Source organism: Urocampus carinirostris, chromosome 20 (assembly GCF_059441175.1).
Source record: "Urocampus carinirostris isolate Australia breed hairy pipefish chromosome 20, RoL_Ucar_1.0, whole genome shotgun sequence".
Classification (NCBI taxonomy): domain Eukaryota; kingdom Metazoa; phylum Chordata; class Actinopteri; order Syngnathiformes; family Syngnathidae; genus Urocampus; species Urocampus carinirostris.
The window spans coordinates 23,632,371-23,660,253 of NC_142368.1; the positions used below are offsets into that span (position 1 = coordinate 23,632,371).

At 40.9% G+C, this 27,883-nt stretch overlaps 1 protein-coding gene across 1 annotated transcript; it reads right to left on the reverse strand.

Annotated features, from left to right (window-relative positions):
• LOC148346654 (voltage-gated delayed rectifier potassium channel KCNH5-like) lies at positions 1–27,414 on the reverse strand. Its single transcript, XM_088325436.1, has 12 exons — positions 27,282–27,414; positions 26,353–26,476; positions 25,217–25,323; positions 25,016–25,144; positions 22,932–23,047; positions 22,458–22,850; positions 22,277–22,369; positions 20,611–21,040; positions 13,678–13,877; positions 13,359–13,611; positions 9,997–10,193; positions 1–4,065 (listed from the first exon to the last, which is right to left on the reverse strand). The coding sequence occupies exons 1-12, from the start codon at positions 27,352–27,354 to the stop codon at positions 3,157–3,159; spliced, it is 3,024 nt and encodes a 1,007-aa protein (XP_088181562.1). The 5' UTR covers positions 27,355–27,414; the 3' UTR covers positions 1–3,156.
• Positions 27,415–27,883: the final 469 nt, after the last annotated feature.

Consider the following 27,883-nt stretch of genomic DNA (forward strand, 5'->3'; position numbering starts at 1 on the left):
TAATTTTTAAAATACATTTTTGTATTGAATTTTTACAACGGCCTTATTTTAAAAACCAAACAAATTTTACTTACAGGGAAAGAAAAAAACAAGCATTGAATAAAATAACAAACATTACTCACATTCTTGCCTCAACTGATCAACAGTGACATAGCTAAAACAACTGTTGTACTTAATCTAAAAAATATACATATACAGGTATGGATTTTCACTCAATTTAGCGTTATTATTAAAGACAAACAACATTATTCAGATAATTTTGAACAAATGACAAATTAAAAGAAACATTTTTCCGACTTTTTTTTTACATTAGGGTAAAAAGATTCCCTGCATACATGCAAAGGCTTTTTACAAATTTACAATATGTATAGCAATGTCATAGAGAGGTCACACAAAAGAATTTCTCCCACGTAAAAGATCCGCGCCCAGAATAGTGTTGCCACCTTGATTTCCTTTGAACTAGACACACATACTTTGGAAATCAGTCTGATATTAATAACTACCTGAGTATTACACTGCATTGAATTCTCATTTCATTTATCTAAGTAAGTAGAACTAGTCAGTTTATTGCAACCACATGTGCATGGCCATAAATAGTTCCTCAGTTATTCTGTTATTTTTTTGATAACTGAAATTAAAGTCTGATTTAATGCATCAATACCATGCCAGTGTTGAAATACATTTGTAAAAAAAAAAAAACAACAAAAAATGTAGCACATTAGAAGATATTAACAGAGTTTATCAACAATGCATCTCTGAGGTTTAGGTCTTGTGTAAGGCACCAATGTCAATTTCATGTACATGTTTCATCTAATAGGCCTTGGAGCAGGAAAGTGGGGTTGGGGGGTTGGGTCAGTTGTTGACCTCAGCCATTCGACACGACATTCCCATCGGCTGGGCAAATATTCCAAACGAGAGCCTTCGAAGCATGTCGTCACTTGGTTTGGGACGTTAATGACCTTGGTTGAGGTCTCAAGATATGTGGTATTGTGTTTTTTTTAGTTGAGGCATTATTTTTACTTTTTAGGGCCACCGTAGTTTTTATTGATCTTGAACAGTGCAAAACTAGACTTTAAAACTGCGTAGACATCCAACTTTGGGTGTGTCCACTGAAAGTACTTAAGCCACGCCCCACCCTACTGTCCAAATCCAATTAATAGTCCTAAGTACCATAAATAACACAAGGGGGCCAAAACGCTCCATTTAACTTAAACAGGATAATCGAGGAAGTGATGTATCTTCAACGTAGAGATAAGCTTTGTATTTAAGGGTGATGGGCTTCCGTGTCTTATGCTTTGTTGTCTCATCTCATCTCATCTCATTAGCCGTACCGCTTATCCTCCTTAGGGTCGCGGGGGGGCTGGAGCCCATCCCAGCCATCTCCGGGCAGTGGGCAGGGGACACCCTGAACTGGGTGCCAGCCAATGGCAGGGCACACAGGGACAGACAACTCATTCACTCATTCACACCTAGGGACAATTTGGACCGGCCAATTCACCTGAAATGCATGTTTTTGGAACGTGGGAGGAAACCGGAGTGCCCGGAGGAAACCCACGCAAGCACGGGGAGAACATACAAACTCCACACAGGATGTCCGGAGCTGGATTTGAACCCAAGACAGGTTCCCATGACATGAACTGTGCTGCACAAGCGCTAACCACTGCGCTGCCGTGCTGCCCCCCATGCTTTGTTGTGTTGCATTAAAAAAAAATCAATCATCAGTGTGTCATTTCATTGAGGACTCATAAAAGATGAGTTTGAAATGTGACAGTAGCTCAGGAGGTAGAGCGCTCGTCTTGGGATCAAGGGATCCCAGTTCGAATCCCGGCTTGTCCGTGTTACATGCCGAAGTGTCCTTGGGTAAGACACTGAACCCCTAATACCCCTAATAAGCAGGTTAGCGCCTTACATGGCTGCACGGCCGCTATTGGGAAATGTGAAGCACACGGTAAAGCGCTTTGGAAAGTCATTGACTTGAAAAGCGCTATATAAATGCAGATCAATTCAAAAGATGTAGCTAAAAGCATACCTGTCAACTCAAAACATTTCATCATTTCATATGTAATTTTCTTCCCAAAATATCTGTAGGTTGGTACTCCAAAATGAATATGATTTTCATTCATCACATGATTTTGTTTCCTACCTTATTTGAAAATTGTTTGATTCCCTTAAACATCATTTCCTTTGGTTGTTGTTTACAAATTCGGCACATCGGGAAGAATCTGCAGCCAACATGAGAAGGACAACAAGTCGATTTAAATTTTGAAAAATCGATAAGTACCTTGAGAAAAGGAGCAATGAGTACAATGGCTTATCAAGCCATTAAGATAACAATAAGTGTGAAAAGCCACTTGCAGAACTGGTAAGAATATTTAAAATAAATTATAAAACCAAAGCGAGAACCTAGACACGTGTGCGTGCTAGTAAAAGAGTTTTCAACACTCTTAGTCCTGTTCTAACAGTAACTATGTTTTCAATTATTTATTAAAAATTTTAATAACATTATGGAGGGAAGCTCCGATTTTTGACTTAACCTCCATGCACATCCGTCGCTACAGGCAGGCCCTGCTCCTCTAAGGGATCGTGTCCACCCCCACTGAAAGCCTGATCTTTATTATTTAGCTCCGAGACTGGAAGGTTGCTGGTTTAAGCCTCTGCCGAGTCATACCTAAGACTTACAACATTGGTACTAATCGCCTCCCTGCTTGGCGCTCGGCATTAGGGGTTGGAGTTGGGGGGTTTGGTCACCTAATGACTCCCAACACAGAAAGAGTCAGAAATGTGTTCTTGACTCTCTCTCTCTCTCTCTTTCTCTCTCTCTCTCTCTCTCTCTCTCTCTCTCTCTTTATATATATATATATATATATATATATATATATATATATAAATAATTTTTTTGAGGGTTATAATAATTGTGCCCCCCACCCATGCATTTGATATCCCCTCCTTGAAAATGATGTATGGTGACAAGTCTGCTGTATGATTAATAGTAACTCAGGGTTGACAGGTATGTAAACTGGAAACGATCTACTTTAGATTTAGCGTCATCTAAAGGAGGAACAATGTAGTGTATGAAGCATGCGGATTTTTCTTTGGCGAGCCAGCTAGGTAATGCTTCCTTGTAGCTTAGTGAACTAACATTTGTATCCAGTCCACTCAAAAGGGTCCGTCGTCTGTTGTGGGTCTAAGAGAAGGAACAACAGGGTCTTGGTTCTTAAACCTGGGCCTCGGTGAGGACATGGGCGGCAGCGAGAGTCTCCTTCTGTTTGAGAGCAGCCTGAGGACCTCACCTACTTGGGCCTCCAGCAAGGCCAGGCGTCCACCCAGTGCCTGAACGTCGGCTTTCAGCTCCAGCTTGGCTTCGTACAGCGCAGACTGCAGCAGGTCCCGTTCGGGTCCGAAAGGGCTTCGTTCTAGGGGGCTTCGCTCCATAGGGCTGCGCTCAAAGGAGTTCCTTGAGTCACCAACTCTATCGATGCGTAGGTCGCTCTTGGTGATGCCGCTGTCGCACGAGTCAGTTTTATGGAGGGAAGTGGATTCCCCGGGGTTGGCTCCACTTATGGAGCCCCCGGGGTCACCTCTGTCGGCCTGCGTCTGGTTCTTGTCGGCTGCTACTTGCTCTGAGGATTGAGATCCTTTAGTCCAACCCTCTGCCCTTTCTGGCGGCTTTTCCTGCTCACTCACAGTAGGAGGAGGAGCAACTGATGTGGCATTTTTAAACTTTGCCCACCCTCTGGCTCCAACCCGGCGAGGTGCAGAACTTCCTTCCCCGTTGACCCCCTGCACCGGCGGCTTTTCTGCACAAGGCTTCGTTTGGGCCTCCGTGGTGCAGTTTTCCGCCAATTTGTCAGCAGGGCCGTTAGCACTTGGCGGTGGCGCCGGTTCCTCCTGCACGCAGTTGTGATCAAGGTAGGGGGAAGGATCTTCTGCTGCCTGACCGTCCCGTTGCTGTCGAAACCTCTGGAAGAGCTTCCGGACAGGGTGGTCATCCGGAATGGAGAGCGCCACCTCGTTCCTCTGACGCTCCTGTTCCCGTTTCACATCGGCGATCTTCCGGAAGATCACCTGTGGAAAGGAAAGACAGAACCAATATATCTATTATGGCTATCTCTTGTAGATTTTATTTGCACATTTTTTTTATTACCATACCTGCCAACACCATTGCTTTGCAAATTACATTACTGATTTTCTCCCCTTGAGATTTAAGCATCAACAAAAAATCTTTACTAAAGTCTAGTATTGTGGTCTACGTCTGATTTATTTTGAAACGAGACCAAGTCCAAGAGAAAGCACACATTCCACATTTTTTTCCATTAAAAACAATAACTTTGAGAAAGCCCAAATTAGACCTTAATTACACTATATATTTTGGGGATATTCTTGCAATATTGAAAAAAAAATGCTGAAATAGTGTTCAGTTCGCTCTAAGTTTGTTAACTAACTCATGACCATGTAAAATCAATGATCAGTTTTTATAATAGCATACTCAACAACACTACCGTTAACCTTAGATTTTGTTTTCAAATCTAAACACAACAAAACAATCTTGACTCAAGAGTAGTGTGTTATCGTATAATAGTATAAAAATACAAACGTGTGTAATATTGTATAATAGTGTGTTATATTGTGTAACTATTGTAATCCTACAATAGTATTTTAGTCTATGGCTGCTTTATTTTAAAGCCAGGCTAAGTTTTTGCATGAATAAACTGCTTAAATGATCGCATTAGATTTTCGTTTTGGTAAAAGTTTGACACTTTTGGTTTTAAACATGCACATGTTGTTGTTGTTTTTTCTCCATATTCTGAAGACGGATCGTGTTCTGTGCATGAGCAATAACATTTACCGTTTTTGAATGTTAAAATTTGGCACGTATGATTCTTGCTATCTTTTGCGGATTTAATTAGTATGTATTTTTTATTACTGCATTAGAATTGTGTTGCTGTTGCCAACCTTTTTGAAGCTGACAGCTACTTTTTTGTTACAGCAAAAAGCTACCAATTTGATATGTGTAATAAACATAGTTTTACATACTTATGTTGTTACTATGTTGTTACCACGTTGTAATAATTAGAGGTTTAAATAGGCTCAGTCAACTACTAAGCATCATGCCAGTTAGGAATCAAATTTCCTAGAAAATCACAATGACCCATGATATATTTTAAAACCAGTCCTCGGGCTACTCAGGGAAGCAATTGGAGCCCGCGGCACAATGTTGGACATGCCTCTGTTTAAAAAAAAACAAAGAACTAAGGATTGGTGAGTACCAATACCAGATATCTGTGCTGACAAGGTATCAGATGGTAGCCAATGCCAATATCTGTTACTCTCTAGTGGCCATTTAAGAATAAGAAAATTGACTTTAAATAAATGTAATACAGTAATTAAGAATTAAAGGGTATTACCGTAATTTCCGGACTTTAAGACCCAATGCATACAAGGAAAAAACATTTTGTGCATACATAGGCCATAGCTGACTATAAGCCACACATGCCTATGTGCACACTGGAAATCCTTCAGATATCTGCTCTTTGTGAGTTAACCTAGCCTTCAAGAATGTTTTGTAATTTGGGCCACCTTCTTTTGTTAGCCCTCAAAGCATTTTTTTTTTTTTGCTTTTTATATTGCACCAATTCTTCCCACTTCCATTTACAGCGTATCACCATTGATTCATCAACATGGAGTTTACATGCAGCAGCTCTGTGTCCTTCCTTCTCAACTTATTAGCCAGCTCGATTACTTTTAACTTGAAAGCTGCGTCATTTGCTTTTCTTTTTGCATTTTCCACGATGAAGGTTAGTTTATTCTTATTCTATTTATGTACAAAGTGGGTCACGGTGTTACAGGTAATTCAAACCCGACCTGACATCCGGGTTCAGCCTGAAATGTCAATCACAGTGTTTGGGTACGGGCCGGGCTTTTCTCTGGCTGTCATTGTTCTTCGTTTCTTTTCTTTGGTGGGGGATCCGCACAATATCCCGTCTTATTCTTGCAGAAACAAGCTCATCTGCATGCTTGTCCAAATCAAGTTCATTTGTTAGGCTGGATAGGACTTCAATACCCACATGCCTGGGCTGGATTTTTTTAGGCCCGATCCTATCTCTAGCGTACGTTAAACTTCTTCTATGTTGATTATTGGTGGTTATGATTTGCATCTTCCTCAGCAATATCTGTCTGACTCTTACCTTTTCTGCTCCATGGGGGCTATTAGAAAAATGCATACATTAGCGCAGGGGGTGTCAAAACTTTTCAGAAAGCAAGCCAGATTTGGTAAACTGAAAATGTGTGAAGGCCGACTATTCAGCTTGGCATTCTTTAAACAGTCTTTAATAAATTAACCCTTCGTGAATGGTTTGCAGCGCTTCGTGATCCGCGTCGCATTTTTATTTCGTAGGGTCTCATGAAAAAGTGCTGGTTGTTCATTTGCTTTACCTTTTCACATCGTTACCAGTTAGCTGTTAGTAATCAGCATGTTTTGTTTGGCAGTGTCATTGATATTACAATCTTTGAAAACAGCCACAGTCTCCTGGCAAATTAGGCAGACACAGTTGTTTTGGATTTAGGTGAAAAAATACTCCAATTTCCGCTTGTCCTGGAAGCGGCAGCCCTTCCAGTCATCGTTATTTTTTTTTTATTTACAGTTGCCATGTCAGAAATGGGGTGGGCTAAGATTCTCACAAAAAGCCAAGGACTAGGTGGCCAAAGGGCTACTGCCATCATCTGGTATACTGTATTGGTAATTTTGTACAAATTTACTTCATACTGTAGTCAACATTACTGGTGGGCTACATACCATTAATTTTATGCCAGTAAAATCCTAATCACAGGCCCTAGCTGGCTTGAAATTTTGTGGCAAAAGTTGCGGCTTATCGTCTAGAAATTACGGTATTCTGTCAATGAATTAGTTAAGCACATTTTTTTTCATTGAAATCCCAAATTATAAATTACAACATTGTTTTAAATTACTATCCTAGAAAACATAAGTAAATGATAATTTACTTACAGAAAATTGCCCAACAATTCACTATTTACCCAAAAAGACCGAGTCAGCAGAATTTTGCTTACAGTTGAGTTGATATCATTTCACTAATGTGTTTTCAAACAGCAAAGCACTTTTGAACATGGAGTGCTTTTTTTCATCCATGTCGGTGTTTAAAAAGCATAAAAGCTAAGCTAAGCATTTGCATTTGGTTAAAATATTAAAAAGGTGAAAGCCGCAATTCCCTGAGGGAGGTCTTTAATGGAACTGTGATGCAATCCCGGAGGCAACGCTTGTCTGAAGTCGGAGGGAGTTTTTCTCACATTCTTAGGTTAAAAAGTTGTGACTTCACCACCATGTACATTCTTCTCTCTGTGCACCTCTTGCCCAGATTGATGGGTACTACAGTTCAACTATTTTGTGGAAAAATCTTGAAAAGGCAAGTGTGTGACGTTAGCAGTTATATAAAGACAGAAATAATTTATTGTATTGCTTTCATTTGACAGTAATGTCTGTAATGATCAAGGCGTTAGAACTCTAAGTCAGACCAACGCTATTAAAATTTATTTGCATGGTTAACGCCAGTGGTTCTAAGGCTTTTGTACTTAGCGACATACCGCTGGTACAATATTTTTTTTTAGCAAAGTATCTAAAGCTTTCTGGATTAAGATGCTAAAAATAATGATTTTTGTATTATTGAATTCAATTTACTAAACTAAGTATTTTAATTTCAATGATAACCTTACTTTAATAATTTGGAAAATAAAATATCTGACAAAACAAGAAACAATTTAAAATAAAAGTAATAATGAGAGTAATAAATGTGATAAGAAAAGTACAAGTATATTTTGTTTCCAGATTAAACGTTCCTCTGAAATCAGATTGTTTAGCTTATATATTATTTTTCCTTATTTAGCAATTGCTCGAGAAATATTTGGTGTTAAGTAACAAAATAACTGTTTCAAAAGTAAAATTGTTTGCCACCTTCCATATGACACAATTTCGCCCCTTTTTAAGAATTGTATTTTACTATTAATAATTCAAAGTTGTTTAAAAAAAAAAAAAAAAGAAAAATTAGTACATTACCAGTACAGTGGAACCTCGGTTTCGAATGCATCTCAGTTCGAAGAAATCGGAGTCCGACCAAAAATTTTGAGAAATTCTTGCTTCGCTGTTCGTTCAAAAAATCGGAGTTCGAACGCGGGTAATGTGTTAGTGCGTACGCTAGGATGCGATGCTGAGCGGCGTACGGGTGTAGATCGCTCTTTTCGTGACCAACTGTTAACGCGTGCGGACGTGCTTCGTTTTGCTTTCGCTTTTAATATCGGTGTACGAAGTGTTTTAGCCCCTAATTATGCCTCCGAAAAAAGTCAGTGCAAGCACCAAAGTTGCTACAGGTGACAAAAGAAAAGTAGTGCGTACAACTATTGCATTTAAGAAAGAAATAATAGCAAAATATGAAGGAGGTGTGCGAGTGTCTGATCCTCTCCCCACCGTCCACCTGCGCCTTCTGCTGACCACCACAAAGGTAAGAAATCCTATGCATAATTCTTTTCTTTATCCTTTTTTTTATTTTTACACGTTCATGTTAGCGTAATCTTTTGTACTGAAGATTACGATAGCGCGAACGTACGATCAGCCTGGGTTAGCGTTATGTTTACGTTAAACATTCAAGGTAAACATTCAGGGTGTTAGAACGGATTAAAACGATTTACATTATTTTTAATGGGGAAAATGATTTCGGTAAACGAACAAATCGGTTTTCGAATAGGGTTCTGGAACGGATTATGGTCGAGAACCGAGGTTCTACTGTATTAATTTTCATATTTTTTGATACCATCACACGTACTCCTTAGAGATCAGAGTAAACATTTTTTCCAAAAAACGTTTGTAACATATTCATTTCACATATTTTATGTACATGAGTTTGTACATTTAGTAATGACAAATTATTTAGTATAAATGTCACTGTTTAACATTTAAATCTCACATTCTCCTGGAGTGCCCTCATGTTATCGCCCAGGGTTAGGCATACCTTCTTTTGAGAAGCACTAGTTAAAGGGACATTATGTAATATTTAGCACTTCCTAATGGTAAGCTAAAAAATGTGTCCATTAAAAAAACAATATTGAGTTGAATAATAAGCAAAAAATACATGAATTATCATGTAAACTTGCATTCAAAAAATACTTATAGGTAAAGTAATATGTATTTATTTTACATTATTGTCGGCCATATTGCTGCCAAGGGTATCCCCAAAAATCAAGAAACCTACTGAAAGGCCGGGGAATACAATGAGAAGGAAATAGTGAGGTTTGGTCACATTGATTTTCTGTAGTTTGTATTCTTTCTTGTGTTTTGTAGCACTCGTTTTCAGTTGCAGTACACATTACAGAACCATCTAGTGGTCAAATATTACACACTGTCCCTTCAAAACTACTACTTTAATAACTTCCAAAACAATAATGGCGCCGTTCTCATTGGCAGAGTGTTTTGTTTACATTTAGCCTCCACGCAGTGCATTAATCAGGGAGAATAAGCATTGAGTATGAAGTGGAGACACAGAGTGTAGCAGACCCTCAAGTGACCCCTTGAAAAAAATATTTAAGAGACAAACAAAAGTCTCCTCCTGAAGGCTAAGACTAGGAAGCTTGAAGAAGCGTACCTAGCACTTTACTTCGACCAAAAGCAAAGACTGATGTGCTTTTTCAGCATAAATATCCCAAAAGGCGTAGATTTGGCATGGACGGAGGTGAGGTGTTACCACCAATATCGAACAATCGTTCGATGGGAAGCGCGCGAGAGGATTGCTTCTTCCGAGAGGGGTTGGTGGCGGTGTTCGGGGGTGCGTGACAGAAAATAATTGCGAAGTAATGCAATAGAGGCATTGGGAATGTAGAGAGTGCTGGTGTGGCGCAATATTCATTAAACTGCAATTAAACATTCTCTAACAAAACAAGGATATTTCATGGCTAATATGGATAACAAGAAGGGGAAAAACTGCTATATTTATTTACCCGTTTCCGCAGGTTGCAGGTGAGGATAAGGTTGCGGGAGAAGGAGTGTGCAAAAGCAGTGTAGAACTCAAGCACCCTCATCAGAGCGTCACGTCGGATAACGTGCAGATCGCAGTAGGTTAGTGCCCGCACGTTGGCACACGCCCGTGCCATGCTGCTCTCTTTCCAAAAAACATCACCAAACACGTCACCTTTACCTGCATGATCACACCACATTTATGACATTTAGTGAGCGCTACATGTTAGTTGTCGTTTATGGATGGTTACCGCTTATAACAGCAGAAGTGCAACAGCTGATCGGTTAATCGGCATTGAACCATTATATTGACCTACAACTGTTTAAAACCCTAACTTGCTGCCCAAACCCTAGCTCTACATCTAACCCTAGCTGTAACCCTAGCCCTAACCCTGTTTCAAATTGTAACCCTAGCTCTAAACCTATTTTGGAACACTACATTCAGTCTAGAATCCTAACATGGAGCTCAAACCCTAATTCCTAGCCCTAACCCTGTTTCAAACCTTGACCCTAGCTCTTAACTTATTCTGGAACCCTACAATTAATTTAGAACCCCAACATGGAGCTCAACCCTAGTTCCGAAACCTACACCTAATTCTAGATATAAACTCTAGCCCTTACCATATTTCAGAACCCTAATTTCAGTCTAATACCCTAATAAGGAGCCTGAAGCTTAGTTTCTAAAACCCTTATTTGAAACCCAAACCCTCCCTAGCTACTAACCCCAGACCAACACCTAACTTAAGAAACATGGTAACAATTTCAAGCATTTACAAGCACTTCACTTAATTACAAGCATTTTTTTAAACATTGAAAACACAACCTTAAAATTAAAGCATTTTCACAGATTTCAAACACCCAACAAACCCAATTATTTAAACAGTTTTTTTTTCCTACTGATGACCGATTTTGATACTGATAACTAATATAATATACTGCGTCAATATATATAAGAATCCCAGGGATGTCAAACTCAGCTTGGCTCTGGTCCGAATGCACACTCTTTGTTCTGAGGCGGGCTCGGTCAGTAAAAGAATGTAAACTACAAATAGGTAGCTTTATTTTTTTGGTATTATGCTTCATAATTCAGCCAACATTATCGACATACGCTACATAATATAATCACGAATGACAAGAGATCTTTTCTAAACACAACACATTTATTCTCAAACAATGGGGAAAAAAAGATTATTATGGTTGGTATTGGTAAATGCGTTAACTCGTTTATTTTAACAATTGAGTGAATGCAGTTTTACACCTGAATCAAATCACCATGCTACACAAACTTAAGTGGGAGCTATGAAAGAAACATAATTTTTGCCTTAATTGTCGTACTTGTCAGGACCCAGAACGGAAACAGGACACACTCATGTAACATTTCTCACAGTTTTATTGGGAAGAAGAGAAAGGAGTGCACACACGATCCAGAGATCGCTGGCCGCGGGGAGTAGGTATCTCAGACGTGGAAGTGGGACATCCGTGGCGAGCGACGGCGGGTCGGGAACGACAAAAAAAAAACGGGTTAAAGAGGTTCAGCGTCAAAAGCGCCGAAAAACAGGTCGTAGTGGGAGAAAAACGGGAGCAAAAACACAGTCAAGTGTGAAGCTGTTGGTGAAAAAGGACTGGCAGGATAAAAACGGAGACAGGACAGCGTTTGAATACTGACAGGGAGCCAATCTGTCAACAAGCGGCACCCGGCGCCCATGGGCGGGGCCAATTGGGCGCCATGGCAACCGTGACAGAAGCTGGCGCCACACGGCAGGGCCAATTGGGCGCCATAGCAACCGTGACAGAAGCTGGCCCCACACGGCCGGGCCAATCGGGCGCCATGGCAACCGTGACAGTACTGGTTTGAAATGAATAAAAAAATAAATACAAACGAAAAGTTTTAGCAGTATATGGGCAATAAGATTAGACAACATCAGATCAAACTACGAGGCTGGGCCTACTTAAATAAAGAATATATCCTTTACTGCCCTCCAGGGCCAGAGGCAGCATTTGCGTTGCATTTATTTGAAAAATCTTTATTTTTGACTTGCTTCTTTTTTTGAAATACTTAGAAATATGTGGCAGGGCAGATTTTACTATCCAACTTTATATTTGACATGCCTGCACTATGGACTATGGACTGCAATAAATTCTTTATTCTTTATTCTCCTAAAATGAACATCAGATGGCAGAAAAGGTTGTTCTCCTTTTAATTTATATTATTTTTAATGATCTTTTACAGAAAAGCATTGTTTAAAATATACTGAAATGGGAAAATATTCCAAATAAGCAAAGTTTTGAGCAATAATTTTAAAATGTAGGAAAACAAAACATATATTCGGGTGGAAACATTTGTTGGGATGGGCACCAGACTGTACTTGCCAAGGACACACCACGGGAAATGGTGCCCCTACAACGCTAGTGGTTAATGGATCCAGCCAAAATAAAGTTATATTTTATGCTAATATGGTAAAATAATATTCACTTTTTTATGTTTTCTTACACACGATTTCACAAGGATGTTCGGTACAAATATTTTTTAGAGCGATACTTACTTCTTGAGTTAGTCATCAACACTAAATTCGGTATAACAATACCGAAAGTTTCTAAAACTCACTTCCCTCTTCAAAAAATGACTGATATTACGTGATATACCATTTAACATGCCTTTCATTTTGGATTCCTGACACTTCAAGGGATGCTAGGGTACCAACACAGTAAAAAAGGCCAAAAATAGCCATTATTTGATATCTGTGCTCACCCATCCATCACGGTTCACGGATCCCTCGACCACCTGGGTCGATGGGGCACCATTACCTGTAGTGTGTCTTGGGCTAGTATAGCGTGGCAGCGCACATCCCTCATTTATGTTTTCTATAATTTCAATTTCAAACAGGGTATGAAGGTATTCAAATTAATCAAATAATGGACAAAATAATCCTATCTGAGTCAGATCAAGTGGGTTGACCTGATACTGGTAAAAACAGAAACCAGTACTATCTGTTTCATGTGGGGGAGAAAACCCTAACCCCCAAAAAACAGCCAGGAAAAGAATGGGTAACTCCAGGCTGTTCTTGCCCAAAACACACCACAGGAAGTGGTGCTGCAACAACCCTGGCGTTTGAGGGATCTGTTACATCCCTTGTTTTCAGTTTTTAGTGGTTATTAGAGTCCACAAGGGGTCATTGTGATCAATAGTTATTGTCAGCCTTTATTAGCTACTGATAGCGGTGACAAGTCACGGTTTGCTGTCGTGAGTTGAAGTTAGCTATTCAGGGTCAAAAGCAGTGATTAACAATTGTGAGCAGTTACTAGTCACTTATGGTTGTTTTTAATTCAATTTGGTCACATTTCCTACCTAGAATGGCGATCACCTCATCGTCCTGGATGACCTCAAGTGAGCCAGAGACAACAAAGCAGAGGGTGTCGACACTCTCGCCAATATGGAAGATGAGGTCTCCGGGCGCGCAATGCGTGGTCTGGAACTCCACCGCCAGCGACCGCAGGCAGCCGTCACTGGCCAGGCGAAAAGCTGGGTGGTCGTTAAACACCTGACGATTCAGGTGCACACAGATATCTGCTCGCATGTCTTTGGGGCAGATCGACAATACCTGGAAAGCAAAAACAAAGAAAAACTGGTTGAAAATCAAGGTGATAATTATAGCAATGACTACTACCTTATCCGTGTCGATGCCTTTGGACATGGCCCAGGTGGAGACGATGAAGTCCATGACGCGCTCGCTGAGGCCTTTGGGCACCTGGTAGAGTTTGAGGAAATCCCGCACGTTGTTCAGCATCTCATGGTAGCGGTTCGTGTTGGTGTACATCTGCTGGAAGATGGTGGTCACGTTTCCGAAGATAGTGGCGTACAATAGCGCTGAAATGTACACAAAATGTTGACAGGTTTAGCGGTAGTTCTAAGTCTTGCACCCCTAGTGGCCGCGGTGAGCATTACAGCCGACCACAGGGATCGAATGAGAGCCCATTCATAACGATGGAGTTTCCTAAGTCTGAAAATAAAACTAGCAGTTTGCTAGCAAGAGGTTTGCGAGCTAACGCCGCATGTAATCTGAAATGTATCTTCACATAATGCTACACTTTATGAAACAGTTTGAATGGCAGCCACTCCAGCAGCTCCCGTGTTATTTTCGATTGTTCTCAGTTATTTTCGATTGTTCTCAGCTTAGGGATGCTGCTGGAAAAGTGAATTTCCCTTCGGGGATGAATAAAGTATCTATCTATCTATCTATCTATCTATCTATCTATCTAAATCTCAAGCTGTAGTGTATTTTGTGTTATTCAGGCCATCGTATTAAGTTGGAACACAAAGCATCAGGGGTCCATACCAAGTCAAGTCTGTACAAAATTCTGTAAATATGTTTTTCAGCAATTTAAAAATAAAGCAACAATAGATGAAATAATTGTGAATTAAAATGTAGATTACCTATAATGTGTCTGTAAGAAGATTTGCTCACAGCAGCAAAAGTTTGTGCTATTTTTAACATCAACATCTTCAGCTCCTTAGTATTTTCAATGATTTTTCTCTGACAAACAAACCAATAATGTCACCTCGTGCCAAAACCAAAGCGCTAGCCATACTGTTTACTTGTGTACACAAATGTAACAATAACCACAAGCTCAACACATGCAATAAGCCCATCGAAAGGGTGATTTGATGTCATTGGCCATCAAGGGCAGGGATAAAATAGAATAAAAGTTACTTGCAACTAAGTCGGTTTATTTGAAGTTCATAATCTTATAAATATATTTTAAAATAAATACATCCTAAAATAATATCAATATCTTTTATCACCAATAATTCATGTTTTGGCCAAAGTTTTATCTAAGTCATTAACAGTCATTAACTCTTAGTCGGGAATGACAAAAACTCAAGGTAAGTTTAACCCTTTGCAGGCTTTTATGAATGTGCGGATTTTCACTTTTTGCGGGTGGTTCTGGTCGCCATTAACCGCGAAAACCGAGGGATCTCTATATATGATAACTAACATATATATACAGTGGGACCTCGCTACTTCGCGGTTCCACGTTCGCGGGTTCAGAGCTTCGCGGGTCTAAAAAATAATAGTAAGAAAATAAAGTAATTTAAAAAAAATAAGGGGCGTCGCTACTTCGGGGATTTTCACTTTTCGCGGGTGGTTTTGGTCCCCATTAACCGCGCTGACCGAGGGATTACTGTATATATATATATATATATATATATAGATATATATATATATATATATATATATATATATATATAATATATATCTCATTAGTCATTAGCTGCACCGCTTATCCTCAGTAGGGTCGCGGGGGTGCTGGAGCCCATCCCAGCAATCATCTGGCAGTGGGCAGGGGACACCCTGAACTGGTTGCCAGCCAATCGCAGGGCACACAGGGACAGACAACTCGCCCGCTCATTCACACCTAGGGACAATTTGGACCGGCCAATCCACCTGAAGTGCATGTCTTTGGAATGTGGGAGGAAACCGGAGTTCCCGGAGGAAATCCACGCAAGCACGGGGAGAACATACAAACTCCGCACAGGAAGTCTGGTAGCTGGATTTGAACCCACACAGGAGGTTCCCAAGACCTCAGAACTGTGAGGCACACGTGCTAACAACTGCGCCTTGCTGCACATATTTATATATTTATATATATATATATATATATATATATATATATATATATATATATATATATATATATATATATATATATGAAACCTTAGAACAAAGAGTACATTTGCATTTTCACATGTGTTTATTTTTATTTAATTTCCTCTACTGAATAGTTTGTCGCGGCAACCTTCGCCCGCCTCCTGCAGAGCATAACGTAAAGTCATGCACTAGCAACCTTGACTTTGACCCAAAGTGACAGCCACACTCGAAGCTTTGTGCCCCCCCAGCCGCCACCTTTCCCCCCCTCGAAAACAGCGCCACCAGTGCGCCGGCGGGGCAATCACGAAAACTCCCTGTCCCATCCCGCTTCGGATCTCGGTACAATTACCGCCAATAAATGTCCTGTTACTGATACGGAGATTTTACGCCAGTCCGGCCGGCTAGAAAGGGAGATGTTTGCGCCCTCGGGGCAAACAGTAACGAGCGGGCGTGCGGGCGGGCGCAACGTCGCTGGGATCTGCATCCGAACCTCTTTCCCCTTGAATGGGTCGACGCGCCCCATTAGAGCCGCTGACTGACTCTTTGAGGTCAACGCAGGCAGCCAGGAATGCTCACACGGCGGCTGTGAATTATGAATGATAATATACAATCCATGTTCCCATTGTGCACTTTGTGTGATTGCGCTGTGTGCTTGGGAGCGCTTCATTTTCGTCCGCAGCAGGACACACAAGCCCAGAGCGAGCCCAACACACAAATTGCAACTTACTGAATTGACCTTCTCCTCCAATGTTTAGGAAAGGACTTGGAGGTGCTGATCCTCATCCCAACAGCTTCACACTTGGCTGAAAATTGCTTCAGTGAGAGCTGAAATTCACGGCTTTGGGGCTAACAGCACCACATCCTCTGCAAAAGCAGAGATGCAATGCTGAGGCTTCAAAATTGGACCCCTTCCACGCCATGGCTGGACGTAAGAATTCTGCCCATATTATTAAAACAATCAGTAACAAACGGCACCCATGCCGGAGCCGAACTCTCACTGAAAGGAATCCGACTTACTGCATGCAATGCAGACTAAACTCTGACACTGATCGTACAGGGACCGAACAGTTCTGATAAGACTATCTGGTACCCCATACTCCCGAAGCGACCTCCACATTGTGTCCTTATGTATGGAGGACAAAGCGTATCTTACATATCTGGGGTCTCCAACTTTTTGGAAGCCAAGAGTTACTTTTTGTTACTAATTAGGGCAAAGTGATGCCAGTTTAATATGCATTTCAAAAATAACTTATCATGTTATTACTATGTTGTTCCTATGTTATTACCAGGTAAACTAGTCACTGTTGCCATGGCGCCCAAATGGCCCCCGCCATGTGGCGCCAGCTTCTTTCACGGTTTTCATGGCGCCCATTTGGCCCCGCCCATGGACACCAGCTGAAGCTCGTTGACAGAATGGCTCCTGCCAATATTTAAACGCTGTCCTGTCATCTTTTGTCGGTGCATCTGAGAATCTTCGTTTTTCCTGTGTTTTTGCTCCTGTTTTACTCCAGCCACGATCTGTTTGGTTTTGTCTTTTTCCGTTCCCGACACCGTCATCGCTAGCCACAGAAGTCCCAATCCGCGGCTGAGCAACCTAGTCCCCGAGACCAGAAGTGTGCGCTTCTTTCTCCTTTCCCCAATAAAACTGTGAGTAACATTACGCGAGTGGGTTCCGTTTTCTGTTCTGGTCTCTGACAGAACGCACCGACCACAAAATGAACCCAGCGAACGCTCGCTAATTATAATAATAATTATATGAATATGATAATACTAGTAATTATAATAATGATAGTAATAATAATAATAATAATAATGTTAATAACAACAATAACAATGCTGATTTGCTTACATCTACCATTTGGTATATCATTCAGACGCCATTTTCTTCCTCTCTACTTTGCCAATATACATTTTTTTTCATTTCTTGATTTGAACAGGTGGATATTTGAGCTCATCCTGTAATTCGTTCCAAAGTTTGACTCCACATACAGACACACACACATACGTTTCCTGGTGGTTCTCACCGGTTGGATTTTAAAGTTAGGGTTAGGGTATCTTTGATCACTATTAAAACTAGATCAAACAGTTTTAATAATTTGGACTGCAGAAATAGAATATTGGTATGATCACAGTATCCTGCCTTGTGTATAATTCTTATTGCATGTTTTTGGAGTACAAAAAGGGGATGGAGTGAACGTTTGTAATCATTGCCCCAAACTTCGGCACAGTACGTTAAGTATGGCAAAACTAAAGAACAATATGATAAATACATTGCATTATAGTTTACGTTTTTTTTTTTTTTGCTTTATTAATAATTGAAATACTTACTTTAGTTTGTATGTGTTTAATGTGTGTTTTCCAATTTAATCTACTGTCTATTGTATTTCCTAAAGATTTAATTTCTGATACAATGTCTATGGCAACACCATTCATTTTTACCACCAGGTCTAGATTTGCCTTGTGATTACCGAAGAAAATCACTTTAGTTTTATTTAAATGTAATGATAATTGATTTATATCCAACCATGATTATGGGTTAATCAATTTTTCACATTTCATATCTATTATAGAAACTTCTGCAAAGTCATCCAGATGCTATTTCTTTTAATTGAGTATTTTTCCATCCATTAGACATCCATTATCTGCACCGCTTATCCTCAGTAGGGTCGCGGGGGTGCTGGAGCCCATCTCAGCCGTCTTTGGGCAATGAGCAGGGAACACCCTGAACTGCCAGCCAGTCGTAAGGCTTACAGGGACAGACAACTTGCTCGCTCATTCAAACCTAGGGACAATTTGGGCCGGGCAATCCACCTGACATGCATGTTTTTGGAATGTAGGAGGAAACCGGAGTGACCAGAGGAAACCCACCCAAGCACGGGGAGAACATGCAAACTCCACACAGGAGGTTATATCTCACGACCTCAGAACTGTGCCGCACACGCGCTAACCACTGTGCCGCCGTGCTGCCCTGAGTATTTTTCATATTGCCTTAATATAGTCTGTGACTTTTATTTTGAGTAAAATAACATCAGGATGGGTTTCCTCAATGTGCTCTGGTTGATTAATGGTAGTCAGCAAATACAACATGAGTTTGACACATGTGCTCTACAGCAAGTAAAAATACTTTCATCTACTGCTGTAGTCAGAATTTTAATGCTGAAAACCAGCTTCCGAAACCGGATTAAAACAAACTACACATCAAATAGAATTCCATACCATGTCATCTTCAACAGCCTATTTACCAACGTTCACCGAGTGGTCGTCTCCAGTGCTTGGTGGTGACGTCCCCCCCCCCCTGCTGAGCCCTTCCCACACAAACCACACGTGTGCTCGGCACGTCACTTTTCATCAGGAGAGCTCGCGCTCGCCCCACTCAGCTCCGTGACCGTGGCTTCAACGGCAACACCAGCCTAGTGTTGCACACTGTCAATTTCTTATCTAAGGCACTAACGTAGGGAAAGGGGTGCAGGGGATGTGGGCATGTTGAGATGGTTCACTTTCAGACGTGTTGAATCACGCAGGACTGGTTCGATTTTGGTGCTAGGGACAGAGGAAATTCTGTCACAAAATCTATCTACTTGATTTTAAATTGATATTTACTTAAATTTATTTATTTGTCTTATGTTCAAGCAGCACCAAAGAGTGTTTTGGAAGGAATTTGTCACTTGAAAACAAAGTAAACTATCATCCGTCTTTGTTAACATTTGCCCTTCACATCAGAACTGCTACAATCCTAGTGAATTATTTTCGATTTAATTTCAAGATTTTCATCTGTCTTCGAGAACATTTCCTCTTTACTTGTGTACTGCATATAAATCACTAAAATACTATTTTGATGTTCTAGCAAAAATTCTGTGTATTTCAAATATTAATTGGTTATTTCAGTGTCACATTTTAAAAAGGAGATCGGTAGCCAGTTAGCAAACAAACTAAGGGCTAACTAAACACTAACTTTATTATTTTATTATATTGCAAAAGTATTCAAAAAATGGGCTTTGTGATGCATTTTTAATTTGGGCCTCTTCAAAATTAATAATTTTTCAATGAAAAAGGGGCGCAAGGAGTGATTTCTCTTATAACAACAAAAATCTTTTTCTTGATAATCAAACTAGCATGTTATGCATTAAAGAATCATTGTTTATCATTGAATTTAATTTAAATGTGACTCAGCACCTCAGTTTTTTTACATTTCTTCCCAGAAAGGCTAAAAAGTGTATTAGACACTCAAGATAAGGCGAGAAGGCATCAGTGGATTTTGAACTTGCAAGGAGGACTGGGAGAAGGGCTCTCAAATAAGAAAAAATCCATGCCTTCTTAAAGCCGTCTTCCGGGCCCCCTCTTAAAAAAAAATCCAGTCTCCCAGGCTAGAGAGACATTGAATGTAAACACCATATTTTAAAGGCAGACAGGTACATTACCTCGCATGTGAAAACCCTAAAAAAAAGCTTACTTGCCATTTTGGGTTTTGCTGACTCTGCACATTTCTCAGAAAGACATTCTATTCTCCTAGTCCAGAACAGATTTGGCCAGGATCACAAGCTTTCACAAACAATCATGTAGTTCATTCCAAAAGTTATTATGCCTTCCAAAAAATTAACTCTGCACTTTTGGTTTTGCTGACCCACTCAGAACTTTCTCAGAAATACATTCTACTCTCATATGCCAGAACAGGTTTGGCCAGGATCACAAGCTTTCACAAGCCATCAGGTAGTTCACTCTGAAGTAATTATGCCCCCCCAAAAAACTACTCTGCACTTTTAGTTTTGCTGACTCAGCAGTTTTTGAGAAAGACATTCAAATGGTTGCATTTCAACTTGGGTGATATTCCAAGGTACTCAGCCATTGTATTTTTTTTTTCTTTGAGGGCTCAACATTTTGAGTGGTTTAGAGCTTTGTGACTAAGGTCACAATCACTCAAGTGCGGTTATTAAAATAGTTAGATGTACTTACATCCCACCATCATCATGGCAACGGAGAAGATCTTCTCCCCGTCTGTTGTGGGCGCGATGTTGCCAAATCCAATGGTGGTGAGGCTGGTCATGGTGAAGTACAGTGAAGAGATGTAGAGCGTGTCCTTGTTGGGTCCACCCTCCCATTGGCCTGTGCCGCTGGCGTTGTAGCGGTAGGGCGTTCCGATGCTCAAGGCCAGCTGGTAAAGCCAGCTGTCCGTCTTGAGGGTGTTGGTGCTCTCGTCAATGACTTCGTAGTCACCGATACTGTACCAAATGCAGGCCAGCCAGTGTGCCACTAGCCCAAAAACGCAAACCAGCAGGACCAGCACAGCGGCGCCGTACTCCAAGTAGTGGTCCAGTTTGCGGGCCACCCGGCCCAAACGCAGCAGGCGGATCACCTTCAGTGAGCTGAACAGGCTGCTCAGACCCTGTAAGAAGAATGTAAGGGGAAGGTTTAAACATGTTTTTCCCAAAGGTAGGATTTTGCAAGAGTGACTTTATCCTCATCCCCGCGTTTTTTTTTTGTCAGTGTAACATGGAAATGGTAAAAGTAGGAAAAGGCCTAGTTCAAATACAATCCAAACACCAACCAGTTTATAGAAGTCAGTCTAAGAAATGCGCCGCACTTGAGGAATGAGCTGACTGAAGCTGCAATCATGACTTAGAGACAGGAGATGGCGGGAGAGAGTAACAAAGTTTTAGATACCAAACAACCTTTGAAGGTGGGGTGCATAGTTTGAGGTGTCCTTAAATAATTTAAAATGCAATATTTTCTCTGTTAAGTATGGGTTAAAAATGCCAAACTAAATTCGAAAAGGCTTTACAGGAAAAAAAATTACCGCGCCTATCTGTTTTTATTTTATTTTTTCAAGGGTGTTTTGACCACCTAGCGCATTAGGCTGCAGGAAAGGAGTCGTAGGGGGTGGGGGTTGGTACTAGAGTACATTTTAATGCGGGCCTGACTTTTTTTTAAATTTTATTTTAGGATGAAAATGGTAAAACTAAGAAAAGAAATGACAACCCAAATGCCTAAAAAGATGAAAAAAGGAAGAGTTTATTGGAGCGCATCAGAGACGGGCACGTACGTGCACGCGGGTCACAAGCAACTTGACAGAGGCTGCAATGATGATTTCAGCCAGTAGACGGGGCAGCAAGTTGATTATATTAAAGTTACAGACAGTACCTTTAATGTATTGATTTCAAGTGTGATAATAAAATTCCCTAAATATTTCTACTGTCAGATAAAAGTATTCTTAACAACCTTCCCCCATTTATTTTGGTGCAATAATTGCTCTTTGTCTAAAGTGGAAGAAGTGCATGCTGCTATTGCTAATGCTGACGTGTCTGGTAGAGTTTGCAACTAGCATTGCAAGAATAAACGAACAACGCCATTAGTTGCTAAGTTAGCGCCAAACGTTTTTGCCTATCATTTGCAACCATTGATGCTAGCATTAATGAGAGGCACTGTCAGTTACTAATGCTAGTACTTGAGATTAGCCCCTACAGTAGCATGAACAAAATAGTCGCAGGTGCTATCTGCAAGTGGTGTGTGGATACTATTATATTTGTTTATTTTAATTGTTGGACAGCACTAGTTAAAGGATGCATTTTTTTGTCAACAAAATTGCATGTAGATTGCAATAATAAAGGCGATGATCGCTTACTGGCAGTACTGAGTCGTCCGACCTGGTGCTGTTCCTGTGGAAGTTGGAGGAGTCACGAAGATGACCAGCCGTAGACGTAGGCATGACAAAATCCTTCCAAAAGAATTTAAATGAAAAGTAGGCAGAAAAATCTGATCAATGTTCCCAACAGGAATCTTGAACGTCGATCCCTGTCACTGACCTCTTCAAAATGCTCAAAGGCGTTGATGATGTCGTACGGAAGGCAGGACAACAGGTCAATGATGAACCACGTCTTGACATAGTTCATTCGGATGAGACTGGCATCAGAGATTACTTCGCCGGCGGGGCCCACAAAGGTGGTGTGGAAGTTGAGCACGATGTCCACCAAGAAGATGACGTCCACAATGCTATCCAGCACCAGCCAAACCAGGTTGTTCTGCCGAGTGCGGAACGACACGTTGTAGGGCACCATAATAGCCGTGTAGAAGGTAAGAATGAGGATGACCCAGTCCCAGGTGGTCTTGAAGGTGCAGTAGTGCAGGATGATGTGCGGTGGCGTTTTTGGGGCTTCTTGTTTGTACTGGGGGAGTATGTCCGAGCCCAGCTGTAGGGCCTGGCACAATATGTCCAGTTGATCACTTGGTAATGAAGACTACTGTGTCTTATTTTAGCATATTGAGTTTTAATTGCCCACCTCTGCCAATCTGGAAGGCTTGTGGCTGACCTCCGTATTGCTCAGTGGTGCCATCTGCTGGACGAGGTTGCGGTTGTTAGTTAGAGCTCGAGTCAGCCTGGCAAACTTTGTCCATCCTGACCCAAAACAAAAGCAAAAGCCTGTCGTAACATGTTATAGATAACTCACATACAAGATAAGATCATCAAATCATCAAAATAAAACCAGTCCTGCGTTTGATTTGAGCTGAAGTGATTCACGTGTTAGTGGCATCGAACGCGTGCGACTGTCCTCATGTGGTCTGACTGTTTCTGCTTTATGAATGTAATGAGGGGGTTGGGGGTCTTCGTGGCAAGCTAAAAGCCCCGAGGACATCGTGGTGCTCGCCACTGCTCACTGACCCGCACGGGCAACACCTGGACAGCTGGACTCGGTCTCGACTGTTGCGTTGATGAACCCGACAGAAACCGTCCGTTGTTGGTTTGCGTTCTTTCTACCAGAACGTGCTTCGTACTTACTTGGAAGACAGATCGTCACACTTGATCCGTCCTTAGATAAAACACTTTGACATTCAGCCTTTCTTCAGCCATTTGACATCTAAAAAGTTATCAGTCTGGCTTTTGTCTATTCATTAATAATTCCTCCTTTTCTCATTATCTTTTTTATGTCCATCCAATCTTTGGTCTACAAATATATCATAAGTCAACCATCTCTCCATGTACATCCCTGATGATCCTTGCTTCCATTCTACCTTTCTTAAATTTTTTATCTTGTTACTTTGCTACTTAGTTAACCTATATTTCATTCCATCCGTACATCCGTCCATCTCAAATGTAATGGTACGTGTATTATCATCCATCAATTCATCTATATATGCCTCTCATTACCTATCCAACTCACCATCTGTCTGTCCATCCATCCATGGGGGGGGGTATGATACAAATATCATGAATCAATCCCTGTCATGATTACCTAAATGGAGCCACCTGGGGTAATCATCTGACGCGCTGGAATGCGCTCCCTGATTGGTTTATGTTCCCTTTTTAAGCACGCTACGCGGAGACCTCTTCGTCTGAGGATACTTCTGTACCCCGTATGACTCTCCCGATTACCTGTGCCTTCTTGTTTACCTGATTCTGCCTGCCTGCCTCCGATCCGACCTGCTTCCGTCCCACGCTACGATCTTCTCTCCAGTCCCGGTAAACTCGACCTGCTTCCGTCCCACGCTACGATTGGCTACGTGTTCCGAAATTGTCTTCACGGTGTTGCTGCTGACGTTCGACGGTCATCGCGTCTCCCTCTAACCCTGTACGCTTCCCCAAATAAAAGACTTGTAACGAACGCTCTGGGGTCTCCTGCTCTGTTCTGGTCCTCCTGACAATCCCTATCTATTTCTCTCATCATCTCGTCATCTATCCATCTCTTCTCACATAAATCAATCTACTTATTGCATCATCCTTTCTTCCTTAATGTGTTCATTCTATCCATCCATAAATGAATTCATCCATCCATTATCGGTCAAGGTATTGACCAATTAACATTCATTTACCTATTTTCTCATTAGCTATTGCATCTATCTGTCCATCCATTATCTGCAGTTATGGATATATCCATCTGCCAACCAGCTATTTATCCATCTTTTCACCCAACCACCATCCGTCCACCACACCTCTACCAGTACATCCATCCATCTATCCAAGCATCCAGCAATCAATTGTAATCAATCAGTATGACTATGATTCAATTATTATCCATGACACTATCCTTCCTACAATCTAGCCATCCATCAATGATCTTTCCATTAATTATACCTTCCATCTATGTTGTTTTACTTCTCCAATCCTTCTATCATGATAATCGTTCTATCGTCCATTCTTGCTTCCACCTCTCCATCCATCCACCCATTGTAAAGCAGTGGCAGTGAGTATGAGTCTTACTTGGTCCTTCAAGGTTCCTGCACCACAAAGTCACTTGAGTATTCAATTGTAAAACACAAGTTTTTATTCATAATTAATCACCGTGTTTGAGATCCTACTCAAGAGGGCCGACTTGTCTTTTGCGCGATTACAAAGAGCTCTGAGGATAACACGCAACAGCCACCCTACCTCGCGTGGCGTCATCCTCGATGGGTTGCTTGAAGAGCGTGATGTCTCGGAAGGTGCAGAGGAAGAGCACCACCTTGTCGTTCTCATTGCGGATTGGTGCCACCTGCATGTAGAGCCAGATTGGCGTTCCTTCCGCCACACACACAAAAAATGAGGGAATAATCAGAGTCTGTGACCCAAAAATTATCAGGCAAGGCTTACTGTTTTTGGTGTAGAGCAGAACCTCGAAGAAGTTGGATTCGTAGCTGTCAAAGGTTTGCCGGATGCTATCGATGGTTGTTCTGTCAGTCAAGTCGCCATACATGAAACTTGAAAGATTAACAAAACAGATCAGCTTTCATCAACTCTGCTTTCAACCCTCACTATATCGGTCATTCACCTTCTACTTTCAATTAATCCCCGATTCATCCATCCATACATTTCTTTATCAAGTATTTATTTTTTAAAATATGTATTCACACACATAGACTAAAGCTTAATTTTAAACATTTTGAATTACTTTCTGGTCATTTGTTCAGCTATTCTGCCATCCACCATCATGTCTATCTTTATTTTTGACATCCATTCATTCTGCCCCTCAACCATCAATCTTTTCATTGCATTCATTATTTCAGACATCTTAACTTCGGTTGTTCCCTCCACACGTCATTCTACCTGTCAGTCTATAGTCATCCAAAATATTAATCATCCCTTTCTTTCATACATACATCCTAACTATCATTCCTTCCTTCCTTTCATTGTCCTGGCTGGTCATCAAACTCTCATCCATCTCTCCTTTCTCTTTCCATCTGTCCTTCCTTTCTTTTTTCATCCATACAGCCATCCATTTAATTATCCATCCACCCATTTATCCACCAAGCCAGCCATCAATCATAACAGTCATCCATCTCTCCTTTGTTCTTCCATCAATTTATTTGTCCATCCATCCATCTGTTCATTCTGTCAATCCTCCCTCTAGCCATTCCTTCCTTCCTTCCTTCCTTCCTTAATTCCTTCCTTCCATCTGGCTGGGCATTCATCAGCCCTAACCATCATTCATCTCTCATTTTTCCATCCATCCATCCGTCCTGCCTTCCTTCCTTCCTTCCTTTTTTCCATCCGTCCATCCATCTATCCAACTGGGCAGTCATTCATCAGTTCCATTCGTCGCTCCTTTTGTTCATCCATCCATCTATGCATCCATCTTTCCTTCGTTCCCTATCATAGCTCAGTTGTCACAGCACTGGTCTTGTAAAGCTGTTTCTCTCTGGGTGGCCTTGAGCATTTCACTTCAGAGCAGTCCCAAACAAACTACAGCAGTTATATGAACGCTTTTTTAAAAAATTGGCAACATGTACTTGCACGTGCTGCTTCTGTGCATGACCTCGGCTCGGTGGTAACCGGACAGCTTGCAGAATCCATCGTTACTGTATACCACTGGCCACTCAACAATCTGCGCGTTTCCAAGTAAGAAGCTGGTTTCTGTCACAAAACATTGAGGAAATAATCATGCTAACGTGCACTTTGAACACTCCAATAATTCAAACGGATGCCCACTTACAAAAGCATGAAAATGCATACAAATTTCAAACAGCGATAATAGTTGTTGATAAAATGTTTATGCCCCAGCTTTGGCCTTGATTAAAGTTGCATGCAGAGCTGCAAAAGTTCTGAAGAAGGGAAATCTTTAGTAGAGAAAATGCAGCTTTCCTAATGACTATGGACGTTTGAGTGGGTGGAACACTTTAAGCTGACGAGCATTTGCTTGAAACACACGAAGGAAGTTGACGTTAATTAAACAAATTTGTTTTTTTTCCTTAGGCATTAAAAATTGATTGCAACCATTTTGTAAAAAAGTGTGCCATACTGAAAAAAATACTCTGTACTAATACATTTTAGTATTAAGGTTATTTATAAACACAGTATAGATCATTGCTTCGCAAGCTTAGGTGAATTTTTGCTGTAAGCCAATTTGATTTAAAGATATGTATCGCTCAGCACTAATGCAGCCACTACTGAGAGATCAAATAGCAGCAAGTGCATTTAGGAAAGCACAAGCCAACATATACTGTAGGCCTCTTAAAGTAAGTGGCTCATCCTGGCACACATAATGAGAATGCATTTTATCCCCAACTCATGGAAATATTATTACGACCGCTTACATTCTCTGCAAAAAAAACATTGCTACTTGTAAAGCAAAACAATGTCTTATGACTTACTTAGTTTAAAGCTTGGCAGAATCTACACATTCTTTCTTAAAACAACAAAGGAGTAAAGTAGAACTCACCACTGGAACGCCTAACAATATTTTCCAAAAAGGTGTTTTGCGGGGCCACCAGTCCTCTCTTGCCCCCGTGCATGGTGCAGGCTTCAGGGTGGAGACTTGGTGCTACTCGCCGCTGTGGATGCTGAAGCTGACATCGACCACAACAAGCTCTCCACACTCAAGTGGGAGCGCTCAATACCAGCGGGCACTCTGTGCAAGCTTCATTGACGTTGTAATCTTACTTCCGAAAACTACTTTTCAAAGTAAAATTGTTTTGTCCTCTTTTCAATCATGTGGGTTATACTGAAGTTTGCACACACATTTGAGCTTAAATACTTCAGATTTTTGTAAATTTTGCTTTTATATTTGCCCCAACTCACACATAATTCAACAGTTTATTCAAATAATAACCGATAGTTTGGGGCAAGTATCTCCATTTCAGTCGTGATAGCTAACTTTACAGAAACCCCAAACGAGTCACTTTCCTGTCAGTTCATCAAATATCATTTTTAATCAGCAATTGTTAAATTAATATCGAACTAAAGATCATATGGGCCAGAGCGGAAAAATATACTGAAAGGTTTCTGACAGTTTTCCCCTCTCAAAATTCTCACTTCAAAGTC

Bases quoted from the DNA above. Each gene is read 5' to 3' on its own strand.
- LOC148346654 (XM_088325436.1), bottom strand. From the start codon at position 27,354: ATGCACGGGGGCAAGAGAGGACTGGTGGCCCCGCAAAACACCTTTTTG. The intron at 22,370-22,457 runs GTCAGTGACAGG...TTCTTTTGGAAG, and splicing joins CCTTTGAGCATTTTGAAGAG to GATTTTGTCATGCCTACGTC. The intron at 21,041-22,276 runs GTAAGCGATCAT...TTCTTCTTACAG, and splicing joins CGGACGACTCAGTACTGCCA to GGTCTGAGCAGCCTGTTCAG.